The sequence below is a fragment of the Nomascus leucogenys genome, chromosome 4 (assembly GCF_006542625.1).
Source record: "Nomascus leucogenys isolate Asia chromosome 4, Asia_NLE_v1, whole genome shotgun sequence".
NCBI classification, from domain to species: domain Eukaryota; kingdom Metazoa; phylum Chordata; class Mammalia; order Primates; family Hylobatidae; genus Nomascus; species Nomascus leucogenys.
In genome coordinates, this window is record NC_044384.1 from 149663741 (window position 1) to 149686799 (window position 23059).

Consider the following 23059-nt stretch of genomic DNA (forward strand, 5'->3'; position numbering starts at 1 on the left):
GACCCGACCTGTCTCTGAAAGCAGGCCGTGTAACTGCTGCTAATGGCGCACCAAGGGCCTCCGTGTGACTCCCGCCACCTGCGTGGACAGGCTACCTCAATATGCTCAGCCTTGGCATCCACATCTGAACACTGGGATGACGCTTACCCTCACAGGATTTTGAGAAGGATTAAATGAGGACCCTGTATGAACGTGGAGTGCTTGGTACGCCCTCGGCACAGATTAACTGACATGAATTGCTTTGCCTCATGACTTCGGGGATGAGCCTGTTTGCCAGCAGGAGCAGGCGTGGGCAGCACAGTTCTGCACCCCTGGGGCACCTGGTTCACTGGACGCTCACCAGAGGCACCAGCAGGGAATTTGCAGAGGTCACGTATCGCCTGTATTCTTGTTCATAGCAGACACCACCAGGCCCTCCTTTGCCGTCTTCTTCATGACAACCAAGTGCAGGTGCAGGGGAAGCTGGGGCAAGCCGGGGCTCTGATGCACCTCCAAGTGGACGTGGCCCTCGGAGTGGGGCTGCGGCTTGCACGGCTCCATCAGCATCCAGCCTCGCGGAAGGGGCTCGGCCACAGGACCCAAGGACAGGCTGGTGCTGTTGGGACATACTTCATCTGCCTGGCAGCTTCCATCAGTTTCCCCCTCGATGCCAGTTTTCTTACTTGGGAATAAAATGCAGTTTCCAAAATGGATTTCTGTTCTGCATTTAATTAAACACCAGTTTAGGCAAATTTCCCAATTTTAGTCTTTGTGAGAGCTAAAGATTTTTGTAGGACTTAAATTGTTACTCTTGATAGGATCATTTTTTTTTAATCTATGGAGAATCACCCTGAATACATATGGCTGCTGCGGGCAGGGAAAAATGTTCTTGTTTCTCCTTTTAATTAGAGCTTTTGAATTGCTCTAATTAAGTTTTCTCAAAGTCATTCTAGTTTGTGGCATTGTGAAGCCAGTTTGAGTAAGCGTGGTCTTCTCCTGGTTGAGTCTCATAATATTTAGTTCATGAAGACGTCATTAAGCCCCTGCTGAGGAGCAAGTGAGTTTTGATAACCTTTGATGATGGCTGCCATTTTGCAAGGCCAATGCCAAACCTTCAGAGAAAGAATTATAAGAGCTCCTGCTTTAATTAAACAATCCATGTTTCTCTGCTGCATTTCATCCTCGAGTAACTGCGTGCTGGAGACAAACGAGAGTAGCCAGTGCCAAAAACATGCATCTCAGTGCATCTCATGGATGTACAGACGCGGCACTCAACATGCAGAAATGCCTGATCATCCAGTTAGCACCGGGTTCCGTTTCAGAACAGAAGGAGCCAGTGGGGGCCAGTTGTGAAGTGGATAGCAGGGCTAGAGCTGCGGTGAAAGATACAGGAGCTGAAAGTCCTAGAAGTTCAGAGTTCTGGGCTGGGCACCGTGGCTCATGCCTGTAATCCCAGCACTTTGGGAGGCTGAGGTGGGAGGATTGCTTCCAGGAGTTTCAGACCAGCCTGGGCAGCAAAGCAAAATTACAGAAATTCAAATTCCCGCCAACTCCCAAACCTCCACAGTCGCCTCCCTGACAGCACGGTCGCCTCCCTGATACCACAGAGGCCTTCCTGACACCATGGACAGCCACACCCTGGAAGTGGGTCAGGGCTGGGGGAACAATGGCAGGATGACTGCAGGTCTGCTGTGGAATTCCTTCAGAAGAAAGATGAGGGTTGGGGGACAGTAAGGAAAATGCGACTGTCTGCCATAAAGTTCAAGAGATTTCCCTTTTCAAGCACAGTATCCGGCATGCGGTGTTTTCTAAATAATCAAAGCATCTTTTACTTAAAAATACCAGAATAAACCCTGCTGGTGTTATTTCGGGGGAAAGTTAGATTGAAAGTTTATTCAACAACAGGAAATCATTTTGGGGCAAAGTCCACAAGGCCCAGGCCAGGCCTCGTGTTTCTGGTGGGGACTGGACTGGGTCTCCTTGCAGGTGCGTCCCGATGCAAGGACAGTGCTCGACGCAGATTCCAGTGCCAGCCGAGGGAAAGGGGCCTTTCCTACAGAGGGCTGCACCCACCTCCCCCCGGGGCCAGCGAAACTCAGCTTCACTGCTCTGTGTGGAATTTGCCTCTGAAATCCCCTCACCCTGACTCAGGTCTTCGATAAAAATTTCATTTTTCAGAAAGCAAAGAGGAGAGATTACAGCAGTGGCCAGCCCGTGGGAGGAGAAGGATCTCAGTCCTTCTGGTCCTGGGCCCCGTAGCTCCTGCCTCTGAGAGAGCAGAGAGTGTGTTTGGGGCCCAGCCTCCCGCGAGTGCTCAGCGTCTGTTGGGCTTGCTGGGAAGTGGGTGCAGGGCCGAGTCCGAAACGCACATGTAGGCGTTGCTGGTAAACCTTGCCCCACTCACCCCAGGTCCACTTAGCAGCCCCAAGACCTGCTGCGGGGAGAGAAGTGTTTGGATAGGTTGGCGACACGTCTGTCATAGAACGGGTCAGGCTGGATGTTTCCCTCCTAAGACCAATGCTGGGGCAGAGAGGGAGAGATGCAGCAAGGCCCTGAACACCACTCACGCAGCTCCTGGAAGGCGCTGGGCTCCTGTGAACTTGCTACAGGTGATTCTCTATGTGTATAGCTTGAGGTTAGCCTTGTATCACATTACGTTCTCATTAGAAACAAAATGAAAATGAAATACTTAAAGCATCTACCAGAACAGAATTAGGCCTGGAAAGCAGCGGTCTTAGCTCACAAATGGGTTGTGCTGTTTGACTCCCATGAGTAGGTCTCCTCTTTCATAGCAAAATCTCATTTAAAGAATCTTCCTTGACTTTGACAATTTTTCAGCATCACAAGCAAGAAAACACTACCTGTGGGCCCCAGCGAGAGACTGAATTTACAGAGACGATGACCACAGCCTATGGGAAGGAAGAAGGAGCCACGCTCTGCAGAAGCCCTGAAGCCAGCCTGCCACAGGCCAGACGAGAAGGAGGCCAGGCACTCGCCTTAGGATGGGTCAGGAGGCCAGGCACTCGCCTTAGGATGGGGCCAGACGAGCAGGAGGCCAGGCACTCGCCTTAGGACGGGGCCAGGAGGCCAGGCACTCGCCTTAGGACGGGGCCAGGATGCCAGGAACTCGCCTTAGGACGGGGCCAGGATGCCAGGCACTCGCCTTAGGACGGGGCCAGGAGGCCACACAGTGATGCCTGCAGCAGTGGCCCCATGCGGCCAAGACTTGACATAACAGACATCTTCCTCAATTTGCGTCCCTACTTAAAATGTAACATCAGCTGGACAAAGCCCAGTGTGCCCCCCTCAGGCCCACGGGACTCCTGCTCCTGGACAGCCGCCTGCCCGTCAGGCCCACGGTGCTGGTGCTCAGGGGGCTGCACCCTGCTGGGAGCACGATTCCGGGTGTCTCTCCAGGCGCTGAGTCCGTGCCTCCTTTTTCGGTCACACATCTTATCATTTGAGTTTAGCATCTACTTACAAACATCATTTCAAATCTGAATCCTGCTTCCTCACTGCAATAAAAACGACAGACAAAAGGAAGTGGTGCCCACAACCGTCCAGACAGCCCTGGCAGCCGCCCCGTGCCTGACGCCACATCCCACAAGCTCCCGAAATCACGGACGGCTCAGTGACATTCCAGACGCCGTCCCATCGCTCAGAGTCCCAAGACACAGACATGGACACCAAGTCCATCCTTTGAGGATGGCTTGGCGGGAATGTGGTTTTCTTCAAAGGTGTGGGGCTCGGGGGAGTTGCCAGGGCCCAGCCGGCAGGGGCAGGAGGGACGGGGCTTTGGCCCAGGGCCCTGCACACTGGTGACCATCAGTGCCGCCCATCACCGTGACAGTCCTATCCCCAGTGTGCAAAATGCTCCCTGGATGGGGCGTGCCATGAGAGCCGGGCCATGGAGAGGCTGGAATCTGCCAGACTCTGAGACACCCAGGGGGTCAGCCTTTCCCTCTGGTTGGTCCCCCTGTGCCGCACCGCAGCCTGCGCCCGGCCAGCTTCCCGTCCCTGCTGCGACCCCATTACTGCGTTACCCTCTCATGCCAGAGAACTCGCAGGAATCGCATTCAATATTTAACGAGAGGCAGGATGCGGGCACCCGGTGTGAAGCAGTCCCCGGCTGTGTACAGGAGAGTCCAGGCTGTGCCAGGCAGGGCGCCTTCCCCTGGACCTTGAAGGGCACCTGGTGTCCTGGGGCCGTGAGGGGCAGGGGTACTTATCCATGTGACAAGACTCTTCCAGTAGCAAAGGGAGGGCCCAGCAAAAACCGCAGTTTGCTTAGGGCCGGGTTCCAGCAAGCGCCTCGGCGTCTCCCACCTGCACACTCAGGAGGCTGCCGTTTCCCGTCCAGCCCCACAGCCTGAGGGATTCCTGTTGGTTGCCTGGAACTGCCTGCCACAAGCGCCAGGGCAAGAGGTGTCACTCAATTTTCCAGCCCCCAGTCCTGTAGACATCCTGGGTGTGTGGCACACATCGGTTCACTCACATTGACCCTCTGAGCTGGTGAGAACTCCCCAAGAAGGGAGCCAGCGCCTCACGAGATCAATGCAGAACATTCCACTCTGGGAGGCCAAGGCGGGCACATCACGAGGTCAGGAGATCCAGACCATCCTGGCTAACATGGTGAAACCCCGTCTCTACTAAAAATACAAAAAATTAGCCGGGTGTGGTGGCTGGTGCCTGTAGTCCCAGCTACTCGGGAGGCTGAGGCAGGAGAATGGCGTGAACCTGGGAGGCAGAGCTTGCAGTGAGCAGAGATCGCGCCACTGTACTCCAGCCTGGGCGACAGAGTGAGACTGTGTCTCAAAAAAAAAAAAAAAAAAAGTCCAGACCATGATATTCTTTTTAGGGATGTTCTTTGCAGCAATTCCCCTGCTAAGATGAATTAGAGCAAAGCAAATTGCAGTTAGCAGTGTGCATTCCCGACCTGCAGGCCCTGATGGACACCAGCGCCTCTGCCACCTGGGCCAGTCGTGTTAAGTGCTGGGATGGTGGGCCCATGTCCAAGGAGGGCTTGTGAAGAATCTGCACGCGCCCCTTCTTGCATGTGCTCTCACCCAAAGTGAAACCATCTCTGGGCCTTCCCTAAGTTCTCCTTGAATCAGGAACCTGCAAGGGCACAGGCCGCCTGGCAGGCCATTTTCACACATGGTCTCCCACTGCTCTGAGCAGGTGGCAGCTGCGAATCTATTCTTTAAACATTTAATAGATGCCTCCTTGGAAAAAGCTATTGACCTGAGACGAGTGGAGACTGGAGGGCGAGATGGGGTCAGAAGAAAGGACTGCATGCAGCCAGAGGCACCGTAGGGTTTTGGCCGGCAGCGCGCGGGGGCGTTGATTCTGATGAGGTCTGGCAGGGACCAAGGAGAGCTTCATCGACGAGGCAGCATCTGAGATGAGCCTGGACAACGCAGACAGGAGAGGAAAGGGCGGGGAGGGGAAGGCTCCTCCGGGAGGAGGTCCACCGCCAGCAAACCCAGGCTCGACGGCCACTGCGTTCTCCACTGGTTAGATCACGCTCAGACACACTGCCTCCTCCCAGTGCAGTTAATCAAGAAATATTATTAAGCTATAATTTGAATGATCTGTGTGAAAAGGCCTTTAGATGTGGAATGAGAGAGACCTTTGAGGAAATACGTTACGATACAAGCTATTAACCTTTACCAAGCTAATTAAAGCCAGCCAGGGTTAAGGCTGTCAATGTCACTTTGCATCAATTTCCTCAAGATTTCTACTTAAGGGGACTTGGCGATTTCTTTTTCTCTTTTAATTTTGAAAATGAGGCCCTGTAAACACTGCTTATATTTGGCCATTAAGTGGCCTCCTAAATGGCTGATTTCTTTTTAAAGTATGAATATTGTTTGCTGTGGCATTATTAATTACACACAGATTTGTACCACTTTCCTCCGCTAGAATTAAGGAAATTTGAAAATCAACTCATGGTCAGACTCCAGCACATGACCCATCGTTTCCCACCGATGTCTCTGTTTCTATGTAAAATTATAGATTAAATGTCAAGTGTTCTGCCTCCATCTGTCCTGGGTAAGTAAGGAAACGTCAACCACCTTCAGAAGTGAGAAGCTGGGAGTGGGTCTCAGAGGGGCTGACTCAAGTTTTCTCCTAATAAATAGGGGCAGGGGAAGCATCAGGGCGAATCCCGCGTGAGGCCGAAAAGTGAGCTGAACTATCCTGGAGTGTTTTGTTGCCTTCCACATCTGCCTCAAAACTCACTGACTCTGGAAGCAGTGGTTTGGAAGTCTTAATTGAAACAAAGTTGAGATTTTTAAGGAAATTAACAATTTCTAGTATTTTCAATTGTCCGGTGTTTCCAGCTTTTATTGGCTCTTGTCAAAATCAAATTGGAAGAACTTCAGTCCCAGCTGCACCCAATGTGGAAAAGTATTCCAGGTCCGTCCCCGAGGAACCAACACTGATGACATGGACTGAGGAATCTTATAACCTGCGTGGACTCTTTCCATCCATACATTCTCGTGCACATGCCGCTCACCACCTGGAGTGCCCAGATCCTCACAGGGCAACGCCCTGTGATAATTCCAGGTGATTCTCTACGTCTGCAGCTTGAGGTTAGCCTCCTATCACATTACATTCTCACTAGAAACAAAACAAAAATGAAATACTTAAAACATCTACCAGAACAGAATTAGGACTGGAAAGCAGCGGTCTTAGCTGACAAACAAGTTGTGCCATTCGACACTCATGGGAGTAAATCTCCTTTTTCATAGTTAAATCTCATTACAGAATGTTCCTTGACTTTGGCAATTTTTCTGGGTCACAAGCAAGAAAAAAACATAAGCAGGCAGCGAGAGCTCGTGCTGCCACCTGGGGCTTGTGTGTCAGCAGCTCCAGAGAGGAATTGGGATGTGAAAAGTTCGGCCGAAATAGAAAGAATTAACATTTTTGCTATAAAAAAGGAGCACCTGCTGCCTTCTCATGAGGACCTTCTCCACAGCAGTCCTTTGATTAGGCGGCATTCCTCTCAGTTTCTCGTTTATCTTCAGTTCTGCCACTGACTGCTTCCATGTCTCACGCAAGTATTTCAGCCCCCTCAGTTTCTTCCTCTGTAAAGTGCAGATGACAGCCGTGTGCTACAAAATCAGCCACTCCCCATCAGGGCTTGGGACATGTCATGGGCACGCACAGGGTGTGTGTGCGGCAGCTTTTAGGGAGCATTATTCTCCTTTGTCTCTTGAGAATCTCACCTGGAAACACAAGCTCAGGAAATAAGAAACTTAATTAAGGCCAGGAGGCTAGTAAACAACAGAACTTGTTCTGAAAAACCGGGCTGCCTCTCAATCCAGGGTGCTCGGTCTTGTCTGCTAACTGGATTGGTGGCTGATGACAGACAGGCTCTTTGATATTTTGTGGTTTGCCCAGAGTGACAGCCCAGAGGCTCAGAATTCTTAGTTCAAAGTGCTTTTCAAATCATCGCCTCATTTATTTCTCTATCACTTCTAGGAAGATATTTCATCCTGATGGTATACATTGATATGTGTACCCTGATATGCAGCCTGGGAAGAATAGGCAGCATGACCTGGGGTCACAGACGCTCCGTGATGGGATGAGTAGGAACACGGACTGCGCTTCAGACCCAGATCCCAGTGTCTTTATCTGAGTAGAAAATGCAGAATCCAAGACCAGGGCTTTGGGCAGTTCCAGCTTCCCCAGATGGGGAAGGGCCAGTGCCAGGTGGCCACGCTGGGCACATTCATGACCTCAGCAGCACGGACCGTGGTCTTCAGCCAGGCCTGCTTGAGAGATGGTTTCCGTTGCAGTGTTCTGGGCAGGTGGGGCGGTGGTGACTAGTAGGGGGCAGTTGTGAAATGCACCTGGAAAGATAGGCGTTTATGGGTTCAAAACTGTCTTGTCGGGAGGGAACTGAGTGTGGGTCAGAACAAGGCCACGGAGGCGGCGTCCACCAAGCAGTGACTGTGCACAACGGCAGCGCGTGACTGCCGTGGCCTTGCTCTTGACGATGACAGGCCGGGGTCAAAATGGGGTTTCTGGGTCAATGCTGACGCAGCAAAAGGGTGGAATGGCTTCAGGGATAGCCACGTTCAGGTGGGTTAGACACACCTCCTGTGGGAGGAGTGATTGCAATTAGCTGTCATAAGGCAGGAGACACGACTGCAACTTAAATTATCCACAAACAGAATCATGAGCTGTTTGCAAAGGGAGTTTCCATCGCAAGACAGTTTCACTGTATTTAAGCGAGATCCTGCCCTCGTACACAATCACAGCTCAGTGGATGCCACCTCCGTGGCCTTGTTCTGACCCACACTCAGTTCCCTCCTGACAAGACAGTTTTGAACCCACGAACCTTCCCAGGTGCATTTCATCAACTGCCCTCCTTTCAGGCACAACCGGCCCACCTGCCCACAGCACTGCTCAAGCAGGCCTCCTCCCCGAAGAGCACGGCCCGTGCTGGCTGAGGGTATGAACCTGGCTGTCTGGCGCTGGGCTTCCCATAGAGCCCCGGGAATGTTGGAACTGGCCCAAAGCCCTGTAAACAAGGTCTTAGGACACTGGGAGGCTCTGGAATCGCAGATGTAAGTAAAAGCAAAGAAATGCCAAGGCCAGGGCCGGGCGCTCCACGCATGGTGGGAGCTTCTACAGGACGCTGGGCCCTTCCTCGCAGGTGCTGTGCCTGGGCTGTGCTCCCGCAGCCTGACTGCTGCCCCAGGTCACGGAAGTAAATGATCAGGACCTCCTGGAGAGCAGGCTTCTGTGTAAAGGTATTATTTTGCTTCCGCATCAAATCCTGCCCTGACAAAACACAGTCCACAGAACTTAGGGGCTTGTCAAAGTCCTCAGCAGAAAGCCTGGCCCCTGCATTTTGTTCGGCTGCCTGCAGTGGCCAGAGCAGGCTACGTGTTGAGAGCAGGGCCCTGGCTGCTCTGCCCTCGCATGGCTGGTGACTACAGGGGGGTGTGGACATCAGGCAAGCACTGTTTGACTCCCGGCTCCTCCACTGCCCAGCTGAGCAGCCGTGGCTCCTGTGACAGGAACTGGCAGAAGCTCCCCAGCTTTCCTCCTGCTCCTGGGCACACAGTGGGGCTGCGTTTCCGTACCCCACTAGGTTCTGTGGCCCCGTGATGTCATCCTCACGGCGGAGCGCCCCACACAGCTTCCCTGCCCTCTTCTCTTGAATTCAGCATCTGCAGTGGCCATGAGCAGAGCCAGGCAGCAGGAGCTGGGCCCTGGATGACTCCACGGGAGAAACAGCCAGAACAGGCACACAGGGCTCTGCTTCTAGGCCAGCCGGCTCTGAGGGTACACAGAAATCCACCCCAAGAGTGGCGAGCTGCCCTAGCAAAACCCCGAGCATGCGGTGAGGATGGAATCCCGGGCAGCGTGATGGAGACACATGGGGCTGGAGGAACGCCCAGCCCAGGAGCCACAGAATCAGGCACAGCCATGGCTTTTACCCACTCACTCAGGCCAAGAGGTCCCAGGGCGGCAGCTCTGGGAAGCGGCTAGGAATGCAGGATGCCTGGGACGAGGCTGTTGCTCGCAGAACCTCACCGGGTGTTTCACAGAACGAGTGTGGCCAGATCCAGCTTGTTTCCAGCAGGGCAGACACAACTACAGAGTCAGGAGCTGCAGGCCCGGCGGGCCCAGAGAAGCCACAGTGGCTGCAGAGAGAAGAGAGAAGCAGAAACAGGTCGTTAGCCTTCAGGCAACAGGAAGCAGCCCTGGTGTGGTCACTGCACAAGGAACGGACTTGGTGAGGTGGTTTGGATGCCTTGGGTGCGTTTGAAATCTGGCTCAAAGTCCTGAACCAACCCTCGGACCCTGCAGAAAGTGGGCTGTGCAGGCTGGGAAATGCTGAGAAGGCGATTCCCAACACATGTCCTGGAAGTCATGGAGGATTCTGGACAGGAGGGCAGAGCCGAGAGCACCCCTCCTGGGAGCACATCTGGGGCCTCATCAGGTCTGCACCGTTCCTGCCCGGAGGTCGCAGTGTTGGAGGCTGCACAGCCACTGCAGCAGCGACCCTTCATTTGGACTGTGCTTTTGTTGCAGATCTCCTGTCTGCTGTGCTGCATTTGTTGGGACAGGGCTGAGGGTTTGGTGGAGGGCTTGTGCTCAGTGCACAGGCCTCTGTCCATGAGGAGACTCTGTTGGGCCCAAGTGGGGCAGAACCCATGCAGATACCCCAATTCTGAGCTAAACCTGGGAGAGGAAGGCTCTCTGGGCTGTCTCCTTTGGGAAGAGCTGAGAGTATTTTCTGTGAGGGAGGAACGATGAAAAGGCATCCCGTGAGCAGAAGGACAGTCTCTAGCAGAAAGCATCAGTGATTTCCACACATCCGAGGCCTTGGCTCCCTGGTTGTGGCTGCACCCAGTTCCCAGCTGACGTGGAAGCCCACGTGGCCGCGCGACTGAGTTTCAGGTAGGCTGTGCACGCCCAGCTGGGCTCAGGGCCGTGGAGGTGGCCGGGGCACAGGGATTCAGCCGCCTTAGAGCGACATTAGCCCCAGGCTGAGTGTTTTCCACAGAGAATGCTAGTAACAGGATCCCAGCTTTTGCATCTCTGAGGGATGGCACGAAGGAGCCCACGGCCTCGCTGCACCAGGTGGCCCTGGCAAGGCGCAGCTCTGGGCTGTCCCTCCCGAGGCGGAAGCCTTCTCGCTCTGGTTGAACGGCCCCCAGGGTGGGGACTCACCGCACCTGCCCCGTAAGAGCCGCTTGCAAGTTAAATGGGGTGAACCCTTGAAGGACCTGCTGCGCTTTGGATCCGGAGCTGGTTGAACCCACACTTTGGTGAGCCAACCGTCCCCGCTGTGGGGTGCAGCACGCCTGTGGACCGCAGACTCACACAGACACACACACACGGGGGAGCGTCGGCCCCACTCGATGGTGACACGTGTGCTCACTCCCCGTTGCCAGAGCTTCCAGGGACCCTGCTTGGGAAGCCAGTCATGACAGGCGAGTGTGAGGGTGCAGGGGCGGGTTGCTGGGAGTCCCTGGACACATCCCGGGGGTCCTCTGGCAGGTCGGGGCCGGGCCGGCCTCTGCGTCCAGGTCGACCACAGCTGTGCCGCCCGCGGGCTGTGATCTGGGCTCCCAAGACCTCCCATGTAGCAGGGAGGACAGGCGGGGGGCTGGGCGCGGCGTTGGTGCAGGTGAACCCCCTATAGACAGCCCCGCACACAGCCAGCCTCGGCCGTCACTGTAGTTAGTGGCGCTGAGCCCGGCGGGGACTTTGGAGGGAAGCTCTGGCTGGTCCCGACGGCCTGGGCTTGGCGTGCGTCGTCGCCCCGGATAAACCCGTGTGGGGGACTCCACACTTAGACGCCTGTTTTCTATGGACCTGACGCGACTCAAGGGAAACTCGTCAGCTCGGACGTGCATTTCCCGGCTCTTTCCTGAGGCTGAGGGGCCCGTTCTCGGGGGGTTTCACCGTGAAATGGTCACAGGGAGAGGCGGATGCGGCCACGCCCACTCGTGCTGAGCTGCTTTTTTTTTTTTAGCTGAGTGGTTCCAGCAACCCCTTGAGTCCACGTCCCTGAGTGTCCAAAGCCTGGGACACCCCCAGGTGCGGTTTGAAGCCACGGGTGGCCAGACTGCAGGAGGGAACTCCGAGGGCCACCGTGATCCTTCCTTCCCCAGAGGCACCAAGAGGGCAGCCGCAGCCCAGCCCGGCCTCCGAGGTCCTTGCCCGACGCTGCCCTGTTACCTGGTTCCTGGGAGCAGAGAGGTTATAGCGCGGCAAAACTCTTAAAATTAAGACAAAAAAAGAACCTTTCCCTGATTTTCTGATGCTTGACTTGGGCTGCTCAGCGGGGCTTGGAAGTGCAGAGGCTTCTGGACACCGTGGTCATCCCGTGTGGGACTCAGTGTCACAGCGGCCCCTCTCACGCCCGGGACCAGCTGAGTGGGTGCCAAGGGCAGCTGTCCTTCTGTGCACACAGTGGGCACCTACTGCCTGCCTGGCACTGTGCTTAGAGCTGGAGTGAGCTGCAAACAAACCTGCTATTGAAGGTGCCAGCCCGATGGGGCTGCTGTGAGCATGGGTGTGCAGACGTATCTTCGAGACCCTGTTCAGTGTTTTGGGTGTACGCCCAGGAGAGGAATTGCTGGATCCTGTGGCAATTCTATGTTTACTTGTTTGAGGAGCTTCCACGGTAGCTGCACCATTTCACATTCCCACCAACAGTGCACGAGGATTCCAAGTGATCCCAACACTCATTACCTTCTCTGTTTTGTTTCTATAGCAGGGATCCCAACGGGTGAGGTGAGCACCGTTTCATGGGCTTATCAGCTATTTTTGTATCTTCTTTGGAGAAATGTTGATTCAAGTCCTTTGGCCATTTTTGAATCAGGTTTGGTTTTTTTGAGTTTTAGGAGTTCTCTATAGATTCTGGTTATTAACTCCTTACGAGATGCATGATTTGTGAATATTTCCCCTGTTGTGTGCACTGCCGTTTTACTCTTAATGTCATTTGATGGACAAAATGTTTTCGTTTCCACGCAGTCCCACTGTCTGCTTTTTCTGTTGTCGCCTGGGCCTTTGGTGTCACCTCCAAGAAGTCACTACCAAATCCAACATCGTGGATGTTGTGGGCTGGGCTGTGGCTGCCCTCTTGGTGCCTCTGGGGAAGGAAGGAGGGAAAAGGGATCACGGGGGCCCTCGGAGTTCCCTCCTGCAGTCTGGCCACCCGTGGCTTCAAACTGCACCTGGGGGTGTCCCAGGCTTTGGACACTCAGGGACGTGGACTCAAGGGGTTGCTGGAACCACTGAGCTAAAAAACACAGTTTTCCCTGTGTTTCCTTATGACAGGTTCACAGTTTTAGGTCTCACATTTAGGCCTTTGATGTATTTTGCATTGACTTTTGTCAGCTGTAAGGTAGGGGCCAGTTTCATTCCTTTGCGCGTGGAGGTCCTGTTTCCCAGCACCATCGGTGGAAGCGGCTGTCTTTTCCCATTGAGGGGTCCTGGCAGCCGTGCCAAAGCCCATTCGACCTGGAGTGTGAGGGTTTATTTCTGGGTCCTCGCCTCTGTTCCCTTGGTCCACACACCGCCTTTATGTCGGGACTGTGATGCTTTCATCCCTGTGGCTTTGCAGTGAAATTTTGAATCGGGAAACGTGAGTCTCCAGCTTCGTTCTTTTTAGGATGGTTTTGCATATTCAGGGTCCCTTGAGATTCCATGTGAATTTAGGGAGGGTTTTTCTGTTTCTCTGGGAGACATCCTTGAGATTTTCCCAGGAAGATATATTGTTTTGAGGGCTTTAAAACTTCCTATAAATACTACTGTACTTTGGGGGCCCTTTTCTTCCCACACTGTGTTTTTGAGATTTAACCATGCTGTTGTGAGTACCTCACTGAATGCAGCATATAGTACATCATACAAGTGCATCCTGATCCATTTCCCCTGGACAGATGTGTTCATTTTTTGTTATAGCAATGCTGCGATACACGTGTTTAGCTGGGTCTCCTTGTGCTTGAATGTGAGAGGTTTTCTAAGGCGTAAACCTCAGAACAGAGTCGCCAGGCCATAGGGTGTGCACAGCCTCCATCTGTCCTGGGTGGCATCGCGCTGGCTCCACACTGGTTGTACATTTCTCAGGCCACCAGCAACGTCCAAGAGCTCTGGCCGATCTGCCTCCCTCCATGCGTCTCGGCATCTTTGTCTGGCACTGCTGATGGTTTTGGCTAAACGGCTCTTTGCTGTGGGGCATCCTGTGTACTGTGGGGCGTTGAGCTGCATCCGTGGTCTCCACCCACAGATGATAACGACAACCCCAGCTATGAAACCAGAAACGACTCCACGCATTGCCCATTGTCCCCCAGGGCAAAGTCACCCACTTGGGCGCTATGTTGCCCACGATGATCTGAATTTTTGTCCATTTCACCTAAGTTTGTGTGTTTCTGAGCACTGGTGGGACTGAGCATGTCTGTGGCTTGTGGCCACTCCTGCTTCCTGTTTGTGAATTTTATGTTCATAATGTCTGCCCCTTTCTTTGGGTTTTTCACTTTATTCTTATTATTTTGTATTTTCCTCAAGTATTCTGGATACTTACCTTCTGTTATTCTATTCTAGTAGTCGCTGTCCCCAAAACAGTGTTCGAAACTTGTTCTTAGAAAGACGGGAAATATAAAACATTGAACTGTAGAGTTGCATACATTTTTTTTGAAACATGGGCTTTAAGAACCTTTAGTCTATTTGATCTTTCACTTTCTTTTCATCTGAAATAAGATCATTTTTAAACATTTCTTGCAGCCTTGGCATTCATTATTATTATATTTTTACTGCTAATTAGAAATTGTCAGCAAGACTGGATGAAATCAACAATAGTTTTGAGAAAAACTATCTGAAAAGCAGATGTTATCAAGATAAATATGACACACAATAGAAAAATGAGACCCCGGGACAAATCACTGCAGCATCAAAATTCAAGAGTGAGGAAAAGTCACAGCCTCCCTTATTCATTTATCCCACAAAGTTTTCGTCTCCTGAGCACAAAGGTTTCAGTGGGACCCGCAGCCCTGCCAGTCAGAGAGTAGAGCCTGTGTCCTGGCTGTGGAGCTGAGGGAGTTCCAAGCAGCATGGGTTGTCTCGCCCAGCCCTGGAAGGACAGGGAGCGCCTTTGGGAAAAGAGGAGGGTTTGCGTTCCAGAGCGGAGAACGGGCTTTAAATCTTCCCGTACAACAAGTACAGCGTTGACTGAGCAAAGGCATGGGGCGGAGCTGTGGGGGCGGCACCTGCAAACCTTCACATCACCCGACGAGGTCATCCTAGAAAATTAGTCAGTGCCTGTAAACATGGCAGTTCTTGGGAAGATCAGAATGTTCTAGAGACGTTGGTGTGGACGGCTGCACCAGTGTGAAGCGCTCAGTGCCGCTGAACGGCACACTGAAAAAGGGCTCCGGTGGTAAATTTTATGTCATGTATATTTTACCACGATGTAAACAAACAAACAAAAAACTCCTGGCATTGCCCCCGCTCCCTGGCAGTGTCTATTGTGGGAGGAGAGACCAAAATTCCCAGGAGACACCCAGGCCTCGAGACTTCTCTCCCAATCCGTCACCACTTCCAGGCGCAGACATTGGACTGTTAGGCCTCTGCACTTCCCACTCAGGTTACAGACCCCAGGGCACATCCCCACCATCCTCACCCTCATCCTCACCTGCCTGCATGACCAGGCTGACCCTGCCCCACACACCTCTCTCTGAGCAGCCTCCTGTGTTCCCTCTGGCAGCTGAGTCACCTTCACCACCTCACTGGGTCCGGAGCAGCCAACTCCTGACACTTTCATACTCACAGACGTGGAGCACGGGCACGGGGGGCGGGTGCCGCCAGTGTGTGGGCAGCACCAGGCAGTAAACACAGCAGAGGATGGTACGGGTACCCCTGTTCTCCTCCCAGAGCCAGGCTTCAGGCCATGTCCAGCGGGGGAGGGTGTGAGTCACCTCTGCCTCATGTGGGTGTTCACAGGAGGGTGTGAGTCAGCTCTGTCTATCCATGTGGGTGCTCACGGGAGGGCCTGAGTCAGCCCTGTCTGTGTGGGTGATCATGGGAGGGCGTGAGTCAGCTCTGTCCGTGTGGGTGGTTACAGGAGGGCGTGAGTCAGCTCTGTCCGTGTGGGTGATCATGGGAGGGTGTGAGTCAGCTCTGTCCGTGTGGGTGATCATGGGAGGGCGTGAGTCAGCTCTGTCTGTGTGGGTGATCACGGGAGGGCGTGAGTCAGCTCTGTCTGTGTGGGTGATCACGGGAGGGCGTGAGTCAGCTCTGTCTGTGTGGGTGATCATGGGAGGGCGTGAGTCAGCTCTGTCTGTGTGGGTGATCACAGGGAGGGTGTGAGTCAGCTCTGTCCGTGTGGGTGATCATGGGAGGGTGTGAGTCAGCTCTGTCCATGTGGGTGGTCACGGGAGGGTGTGAGTCAGCCCTGTCTGTGTGGGTGATCATGGGAGGGTGTGAGTCAGTCTGTCTGTGTGGGTGATCACGGGAGGGTGTGAGTCAGCTCTGTCCATGTGGGTGATCATGGGAGGGCGTGAGTCAGCTCTGTCCGTGTGGGTGGTCACGGGAGGGTGTGAGTCAGCTCTGTCCGTGTGGGTGGTCACGGGAGGGTGTGAGTCAGCCCTGTCCGTGTGGGTGATCATGGGAGGGCGTGAGTCAGCCCTGTCCGTGTGGGTGATCATGGGAGGGCGTGAGTCAGCTCTGTCCGTGTGGGTGATCATGGGTGGGTGTGAGTCAGCTCTGTCCGTGTGGGTGATCATGGGAGGGTGTGAGTCAGCCCTGTCCGTGTGGGTGATCATGGGAGGGTGTGAGTCAGCCTGTCCGTGTGGGTGATCAGGAGGGGTGAGTCAGCCTGTCCGTGGGGTGGAGGGTGTGAGTCAGCTCTGTCCGTGTGGGTGATCATGGGAGGGTGTGAGTCAGCTCTGTCTGTGTGGGTGATCATGGGAGGGTGTGAGTCAGCTCTGTCTGTGTGGGTGATCATGGGAGGGCGTGAGTCAGCTCTGTCCGTGTGGGTGGTCACGGGAGGGTGTGAGTCAGCCCTGTCCGTGTGGGTGATCATGGGAGGGTGTGAGTCAGTTCTGTCTGTGTGGGTGATCACGGGAGGGCGTGAGTCAGCTCTGTCTATGTGGGTGATCATGGGAGGGGTGAGTCAGCTCTGTCCATGTGGGTGGTCACGGGAGGGTGTGAGTCAGCCCTGTCTGTGTGGGTGGTCACGGGAGGGTGTGAGTCAGCCCTGTCCGTGTGGGTGATCATGGGAGGGTGTGAGTCAGCTCTGTCTGTGTGGGTGTTCATGGGAGGGTGTGAGTCAGCTCTGTCCGTGTGGGTGATCACGGGAGGGTGTGAGTCAGCTGTATCTCGTGTGGTTGGTCATCTGCGTGTTCCACCTGCATCCTGGGGTAATGTGTCGGCAGTTTTTGTTGCCACTCTGAAGCCCTGAGTGTTGCTAGGAAGGGGGGTGTTGGGTGGGAATGTGTGATCACGTGTGCTCAATTTGGCATATGTGGTTGTCATGTGACTGGTCTCACAGAAAGGAGCTTGTCCCTAATGATTTCCAACCTTCGGACTGGGTCCTGGCCTGACCTCTGGCCTCCTGGCTGAAATGGGAGGAACCTGGAGAGGAGGCGGCGACCGTCAGAGCCTTAGGACTGATCCTCAGCCATCCCCTGGGCCCACGACTGCTGATCACTTTGGGGGTGCTTTGTATTGGGGTATGGGATGCAAGCAATGGCCTGAGTCCTGCTGTCTGGGTTTGCATGGCCCTGAGAGCCCTTCTGAGCAGAGGACGCTGCTGGATTCAAGCAACCTTGGCGGGTGCTGGGCCCTCCCTCCCATCTCATTCAGTCTTTACGTTTGAGCCAGGGTGGTCCTGGGACCCCGAGGTTCGTGAGGGGAAGGGTTTGCAGGAGGGCACACAGGAGGGGAGCTGGGAGAGGGGGCTTGTTTGCCTCTGCATTGGGGGAGCCCAGGAAACATTCATGAAAGCTTCTGAAAGGGAAGCAGGAAGGATTTTCACCCCAGGGCTGTAACTGCAGGGACTGCCTGAGGGTGTGGGTGGAATGAGGGGAAGGCCCACAGGGTGTTACTCCCGTCTCATCGTCCTCCTCTGGCTTTGCTTTCTGTTGCGCGGCCGCATCCTGAGGCTGACTTCAGAATGTTAAGAAAGGCAGCCCTGAGCCTTTGATCACCACAGGAGTTCCAGAAGACACCACGGAGTCCTCTCAGGTCCCACGCCCCTCCCAGCCCCTTGTGGTCACCCTGATGGGCCTGGCCAGGGTCACCAGCTGCCTGCGGACCAGGGAGCAGCCACATGCCCTGTGCAGGGGAGTGGTTGCCAGGAAGGTGCAGGTGGACGCCCTGCTCTCCGTCACAACAGTCCTGTTTGTGAGATCGCCACTCTCAAGAGGCCAAAAGTTATGACCAAACTTCAGGAGAAACTCCCGGTAAAGTAGAATTTCCACAGCAGACAGTTGGGACGCAGGTCCACCCACAGCCAGCTCTGAGCTGACACAGGGGCCCTGGCCAGAGTTCCACCCTTCTCTCCCTGCCTGGGGCCCTCGCTAGCCTGCAGATAACATCAAGTAATTTCATAATTTCCACACACAGCACTTCCAGAGCCTCATAATGAACCATCTAGAAAGTCTCAAGGTCCCGTGTTGCTTCTTCATGGCACCTGCTTTCCTTCCTCTGCGGTCTCAGGTGGGGACAGAGAGAGGGCCATTTAGACGAGAATGGAAGGGAGGGGCCGCTGGCTTCTCACTCCTCAGGAAGGCTCCCCTGCTGCAGCCCCTTGAGCAGGAATGTCCGGCACTGTGGTCTCAGCATGTTCCAGGCCCCCGGGCCCCTGTGTTCTCTGCTGGGCCTCCCCTTCCTGAGAGGACTAGGGGAGGCAGCTGGGATCTGCCCAGAGCTTGGTCCTCGCCCTCCTCTTCCTAGGCTCCCCAGCCTGTCAGACCCTCGCTGTCTCTCTGCTATGACCACACAGTTGGACAGAGGCTTCTCCAAGGAAAAGGCAGAGACCAGGGGCCAGCAATTCCCCTGCGGCTGAACATGGAACTCTCAGGCCAAGAGGAGCCCTGGGGTGAGCAACAGCCCTGTGGCCTTGCTGTCAGGTTCAGGTGGTGCAGGGAGGCACCCCGGGCCTCCGTGAAGGCCAGTGAAACGGACAGGACGACGTGCTTGGCCTGCGGCTGGAGAGCCATCTTCTTACCCTCTGGCCGCATGGCTCTGGGAAGGCACTGATACTTTGTAAAACTTGGCTGGTGTGGAAAATGATGGCGGTCATGTGTCCCACCTTAGAAGGCTGTGCTGGGAGTTAACGATATAACATAGCGTGAATGCCTGACCCCTGGGAGAGGTGCAGTGAGAGTTTGTTGAAGTTGGCATGTGAAGTCGAGGCTCTCAGTGAAGTGCAGACTTTTCCTGTCCAGGGATGGGAGACAAGGAGCTGTCATTCACTCAAGCGCTTCGTCTGCCAGCCCATGGCATGTTATACACCCCTTTTTAATCCTGTAAGGTAAGTGCTCTTATCTCCAACTTCCAGGTGGGAAGTCTGAAGCTCAGAGAGCCTGGGCCAATGCCACAGGTCACACAGCACATCAGCGGCTACATGTGAGCACAGACCTGGGTCTGCTGCTGTCTGTCTTCCCAATATCCATGACCTTGACTGATGCAGGTGTCCAGGGATACGTCCATCCCCGTCCTGCTGGACCCAGAGAACGGAAGCCTGGCCCTCCGAGGAGACAGAAGGGAGTGTTGGGCACCATGACGAGAGCTTGGTGAGTACCAGGCCAAGCTGCGCTTTCCTCCTCCACGGCACAGCTGGGGTTGGGGTTGCTGGAAGGTACCTTAACTCTAGACAAGAATGAGCAGGTTCCAACCGCCAACATTTCCTTAGCTCTCCCTGTACAGCCTCTCAGATCAAGAGACCAAAAACTCCATGATGTGATATAAGTCAGCAAATATGGAAAACAAAATCTTCACCCTGCAACCGAGAGACAGGACAGGAGTCCAGGGGTTCCGGATGAGGGTGGCATCGCGATGAGAGACAGACACCAGCTGGAACACCCTCTAGGCAGGCCATCAGCCACAGTTCCATGTTTAGGAGGACCTTGACAAGGTCATTCATAATGAAATTGTTCCCCGGCCGAGTGTCACTTTTCGGAGGGAACTGTGCGTCTGCAGGCAGCGCGTCCATTCAGTTTGTGTCCCGGGGAGCTCTGTCTGGTGCTCACCTTTATACCTGCAGCAGGTGCGCTAGGCATCATGTTATTTGTGTCTCTGAGCTGAGTTCATGTGCATTTCTTCGTCTAAGAACCCGCTCGGAACGACCCCACCCCAGCCCTTGCAGACCCGGCAGAGGCTCGGACGTGGCTCAGGAGACAAGTAGGGTCTTTAGAGCAGCCCCCCGGTCACTCCCTTTCAAGCCGTGAGTGCCCAGGTCCTCAATATTTGGCTCTGAGTAGAACTGTCAGAGAATGGGATTTTCTCAACCATCACAATTTCCAATTAGACTCAGGCCTAACTGCCAGCAATTTGTACGTCAAACTCTACAGACAATTCTGTGCAGTCTATTTTCGCTTGTCTTTAAAACAGCCACAAAATATGCAGCTTCCTTTCCCTGAGAAAATGGCAAAGAAAATTCAACACAGAAGGCCAGGGAGGGTGTGTGGAAACGATTCACATGTTTGAAAGATTTATATGTATAGAAGAAAGCCGTGAAGTGTGAAGTACATTTTCTATTGTCGAATGGATGAAAATGGAATAAAAATAATACCCTTTGCTGGGCAGAATAAATCACTTCTTTAAACAATTTTATGGCATGAAGAAGTCTGGACCAGTTTCTTAAATGGGATTTCTGCCATAAACCTTGGAAGAATCACGTTGTGTTAGCCCAAGGTGAAAACTCTGTTGCATAACAGAGAACATGACTGCACCGCACACACACATCCCCCAGTGAGGCAGGACACAGGCCAGCGACGGAACACTTGAGACAGGCCTACGACTGCACACGGTTCCGAAGCAGGTTTAAGCACACTTGCTGCAGTGAGACTACATTTCTGTCTAAAGAAGACGTGTGAGTTCCGTCCTTTGTTATTATTTTGAATGTCTTAAGATATAATTTGCTTACCATAAAATTCACTGATTTAAAGTGTAATTCAACAGCTTTTAGTATATTCAGAGTTGTACAATCATCATCACGATGAACGTGAGAACACTTGTTACCCCCAAGACACCCTGTGCTCTTTAGACCTCACCATGCACCCAGACCCCGTACCCTCAGCCCCAGCAACCCCTCGTCTACTTCCTGTCTCTGTAGATTTGTCCGCTCCTCTGGACGTGTCCTGTAGACAGACACGACACTACGTGGCCTCCTGTGTCCGGCTTCTTTCACTCAGCATCGTGGTTTCAGGGCTTATTCCTCCTGCAGCATGAACCGCTGCTTTCCTTTTTGTGGCTGCTATTCCATTGTTTGAGTAGATCATGCTTTCTTTATCCATTCATCGGATAGCAAGTATTTGGGTTGTTTCTGCTTTTGGGTGATTGTGAATGACTCTGATATGATTTGGATTTGTGTCCCCACCCAAATCTCATGTAGAATTGTGATCTCCGATGTTGGAGGAGGGGACTGGTGGGAGTGATTGGATCATGGATGTGGAATCCACCTCGCTATTCTTGTGGCAGTGAGTTCTCAGGAAGCCTGACTGTTTAAAAGTGTGTAGGCCGGGCACGGTGGCTCACACCTGTAATCCCAGCACTTTGGGAGGCCGAGGCGGGCGGACCACAAGGTCAGGAGACCGAGACCATCTTGGCTAACACGGTGAAACCCCGTGTCTACTAAAAATACAAAAAATTAGCCAGGTGTGGTGGTGGGTGCCTGTAGTCCCAGCTAATCAGGAGGCTGAGGCAGGAGAATGGCGTGAACCCGGGAGGCAGAGCTTGCAGTGAGCTGACATCACACCACTGCAGTCCGGCCTGGGTGACAGAGCGAGACTCTGTCTCAAAAAAATAAAAATAAAAAAATAAAAAATATAAAAAAATAAAAGTGTGTAGCACCTCCCCCTTTACTCTCTTCCTCCTGCTCCAGCCATGCAAGACGTGGCTGCTTCCCGTTCACCTTCCACCATGATTGTAAGTTTCCTGAGGCCTCCCCATCCGTGCTTCCTGTACAGCCTGCAGAACCACGAGCCAATTGAACATCTTTTCTTTAGAAATTACCCAGTCTAAGGTAGTTCTTCATAGCAGTTCAAGAAAGGATTGATACAGACTGTGCTGTGAGCAATCACGTACAAGCTTTGGCATGAATGTGTTTTTGTTTCTCTTGGGTCTGTACCTAGGAGTCGAGCTGCAGGCTCACGTGGTGACTCTGTGTTCACCTTTTTTGGGAAATTGCTGGACTGTGTTCCACATGGTTGCACCATCTCACATCCTCATCAGGAATGTATGCTTTTCCTTGTTTCCTCATCTCAGTGGTTCCGACCTCTTCACATCCTCTCCAATCTTGACATCATCTATCTTTCTCATCTAGCCATCCTCACAGGTTTGAGGTGATGTCTCATTGCGGTTTCGATTTGGATTTTCTTGGTGGATAATGAAGTTGAACATCTTTGCGTGTGCTCATTGGCCATTTGCATGACTTCCTTAAAACCGTGTCTATTCAGATCTTTCACTAATCTGTAGTTGAGTTTTTTATTATTGACTTGTAAGAGTTATTTATTTATTTTGGATACTAGTCCCTCATTAGATTAGATATATGATTTGCAAGTATTTTCTCCCATTCTGTATGATGTCTTCTTTATTAATGGTATCATTTGCAACAAAAAAAGTTTTTAATTTTAATGTAGCCAATTTATCTACCTTTTTCTTCCATTACTAGTGCTTTTGGTTCATATCTAAGAAACCATGGTCTGATCCAAGGTCACGAAGACTTTTACCTGTGTTTTCTTCGGACAGTTTTATGGTTTCGGTTCTGACACTAAGGTCTGTGGTCCATTTTGAGTTAGTCTTTGTGTGTAGTGTAAGAAAGGGGTTCAACTTCACGTCTTTACGTGAAGTCCACTTGTTCCAGCATCATTTATTTAAATGGCTGTTCTTCATGCACACAAAATGGTAATTCTGTGAGGTGATAGATGTGCTAGTTAGCTTTATTGTGGTAGTTATTTCACAATCGACACATATATGAAAACATCCTATTGTACAACCTAAATACATACAATTTTTATCATCGATACCTCCATAAACCTGGAAAAAACAAAGATTTTTAAATTAAAAATAGTAGACTGTTCTTTCCCTTTTGAGTTGTTATAGTATTCTTGTTGAAAATCAATTGACCATAAACACAAGCATCAGGCTGAGGAGGTTTCCTTCGATTTCTACTTTGTTGAGCATCCTTTTAGTATGAAAGGGTATTGAGTTTCCTCAAATTTCTTTCCTGCATCTAATGGGAAGCCACGTGGTTTTTGTACTTTATTCATATGGTGTCTATTACATTGGTTGTTGCCAAACCAACCTTGAATTTCTAGGATAAATTCCATTTACTCATGGTGTGTAATTCCACTTATGCATTGTTTTAAGTTGTTTGCTAGTGTTT

General features: G+C 52.7%; 1 protein-coding gene across 2 annotated transcripts in view; it reads left to right on the forward strand.

Annotated features, from left to right (window-relative positions):
- ERICH1 (glutamate rich 1) overlaps positions 1-23059 on the forward strand; it is a 108572-nt gene that overhangs the window by 77365 nt on the left and 8148 nt on the right. The window contains exon 6 of one of the 2 annotated variants that reach the window (XM_030812422.1): positions 19013-20545. The exons of the other annotated variant lie outside the window; for it this stretch is intronic. Within the exon in view, the coding sequence (XP_030668282.1) occupies positions 19013-19251 (239 nt within the window). The 3' untranslated portion in view covers positions 19252-20545. The remainder of the gene's footprint in view (positions 1-19012; positions 20546-23059) is intronic. 2 annotated transcript variants of the gene reach the window in all.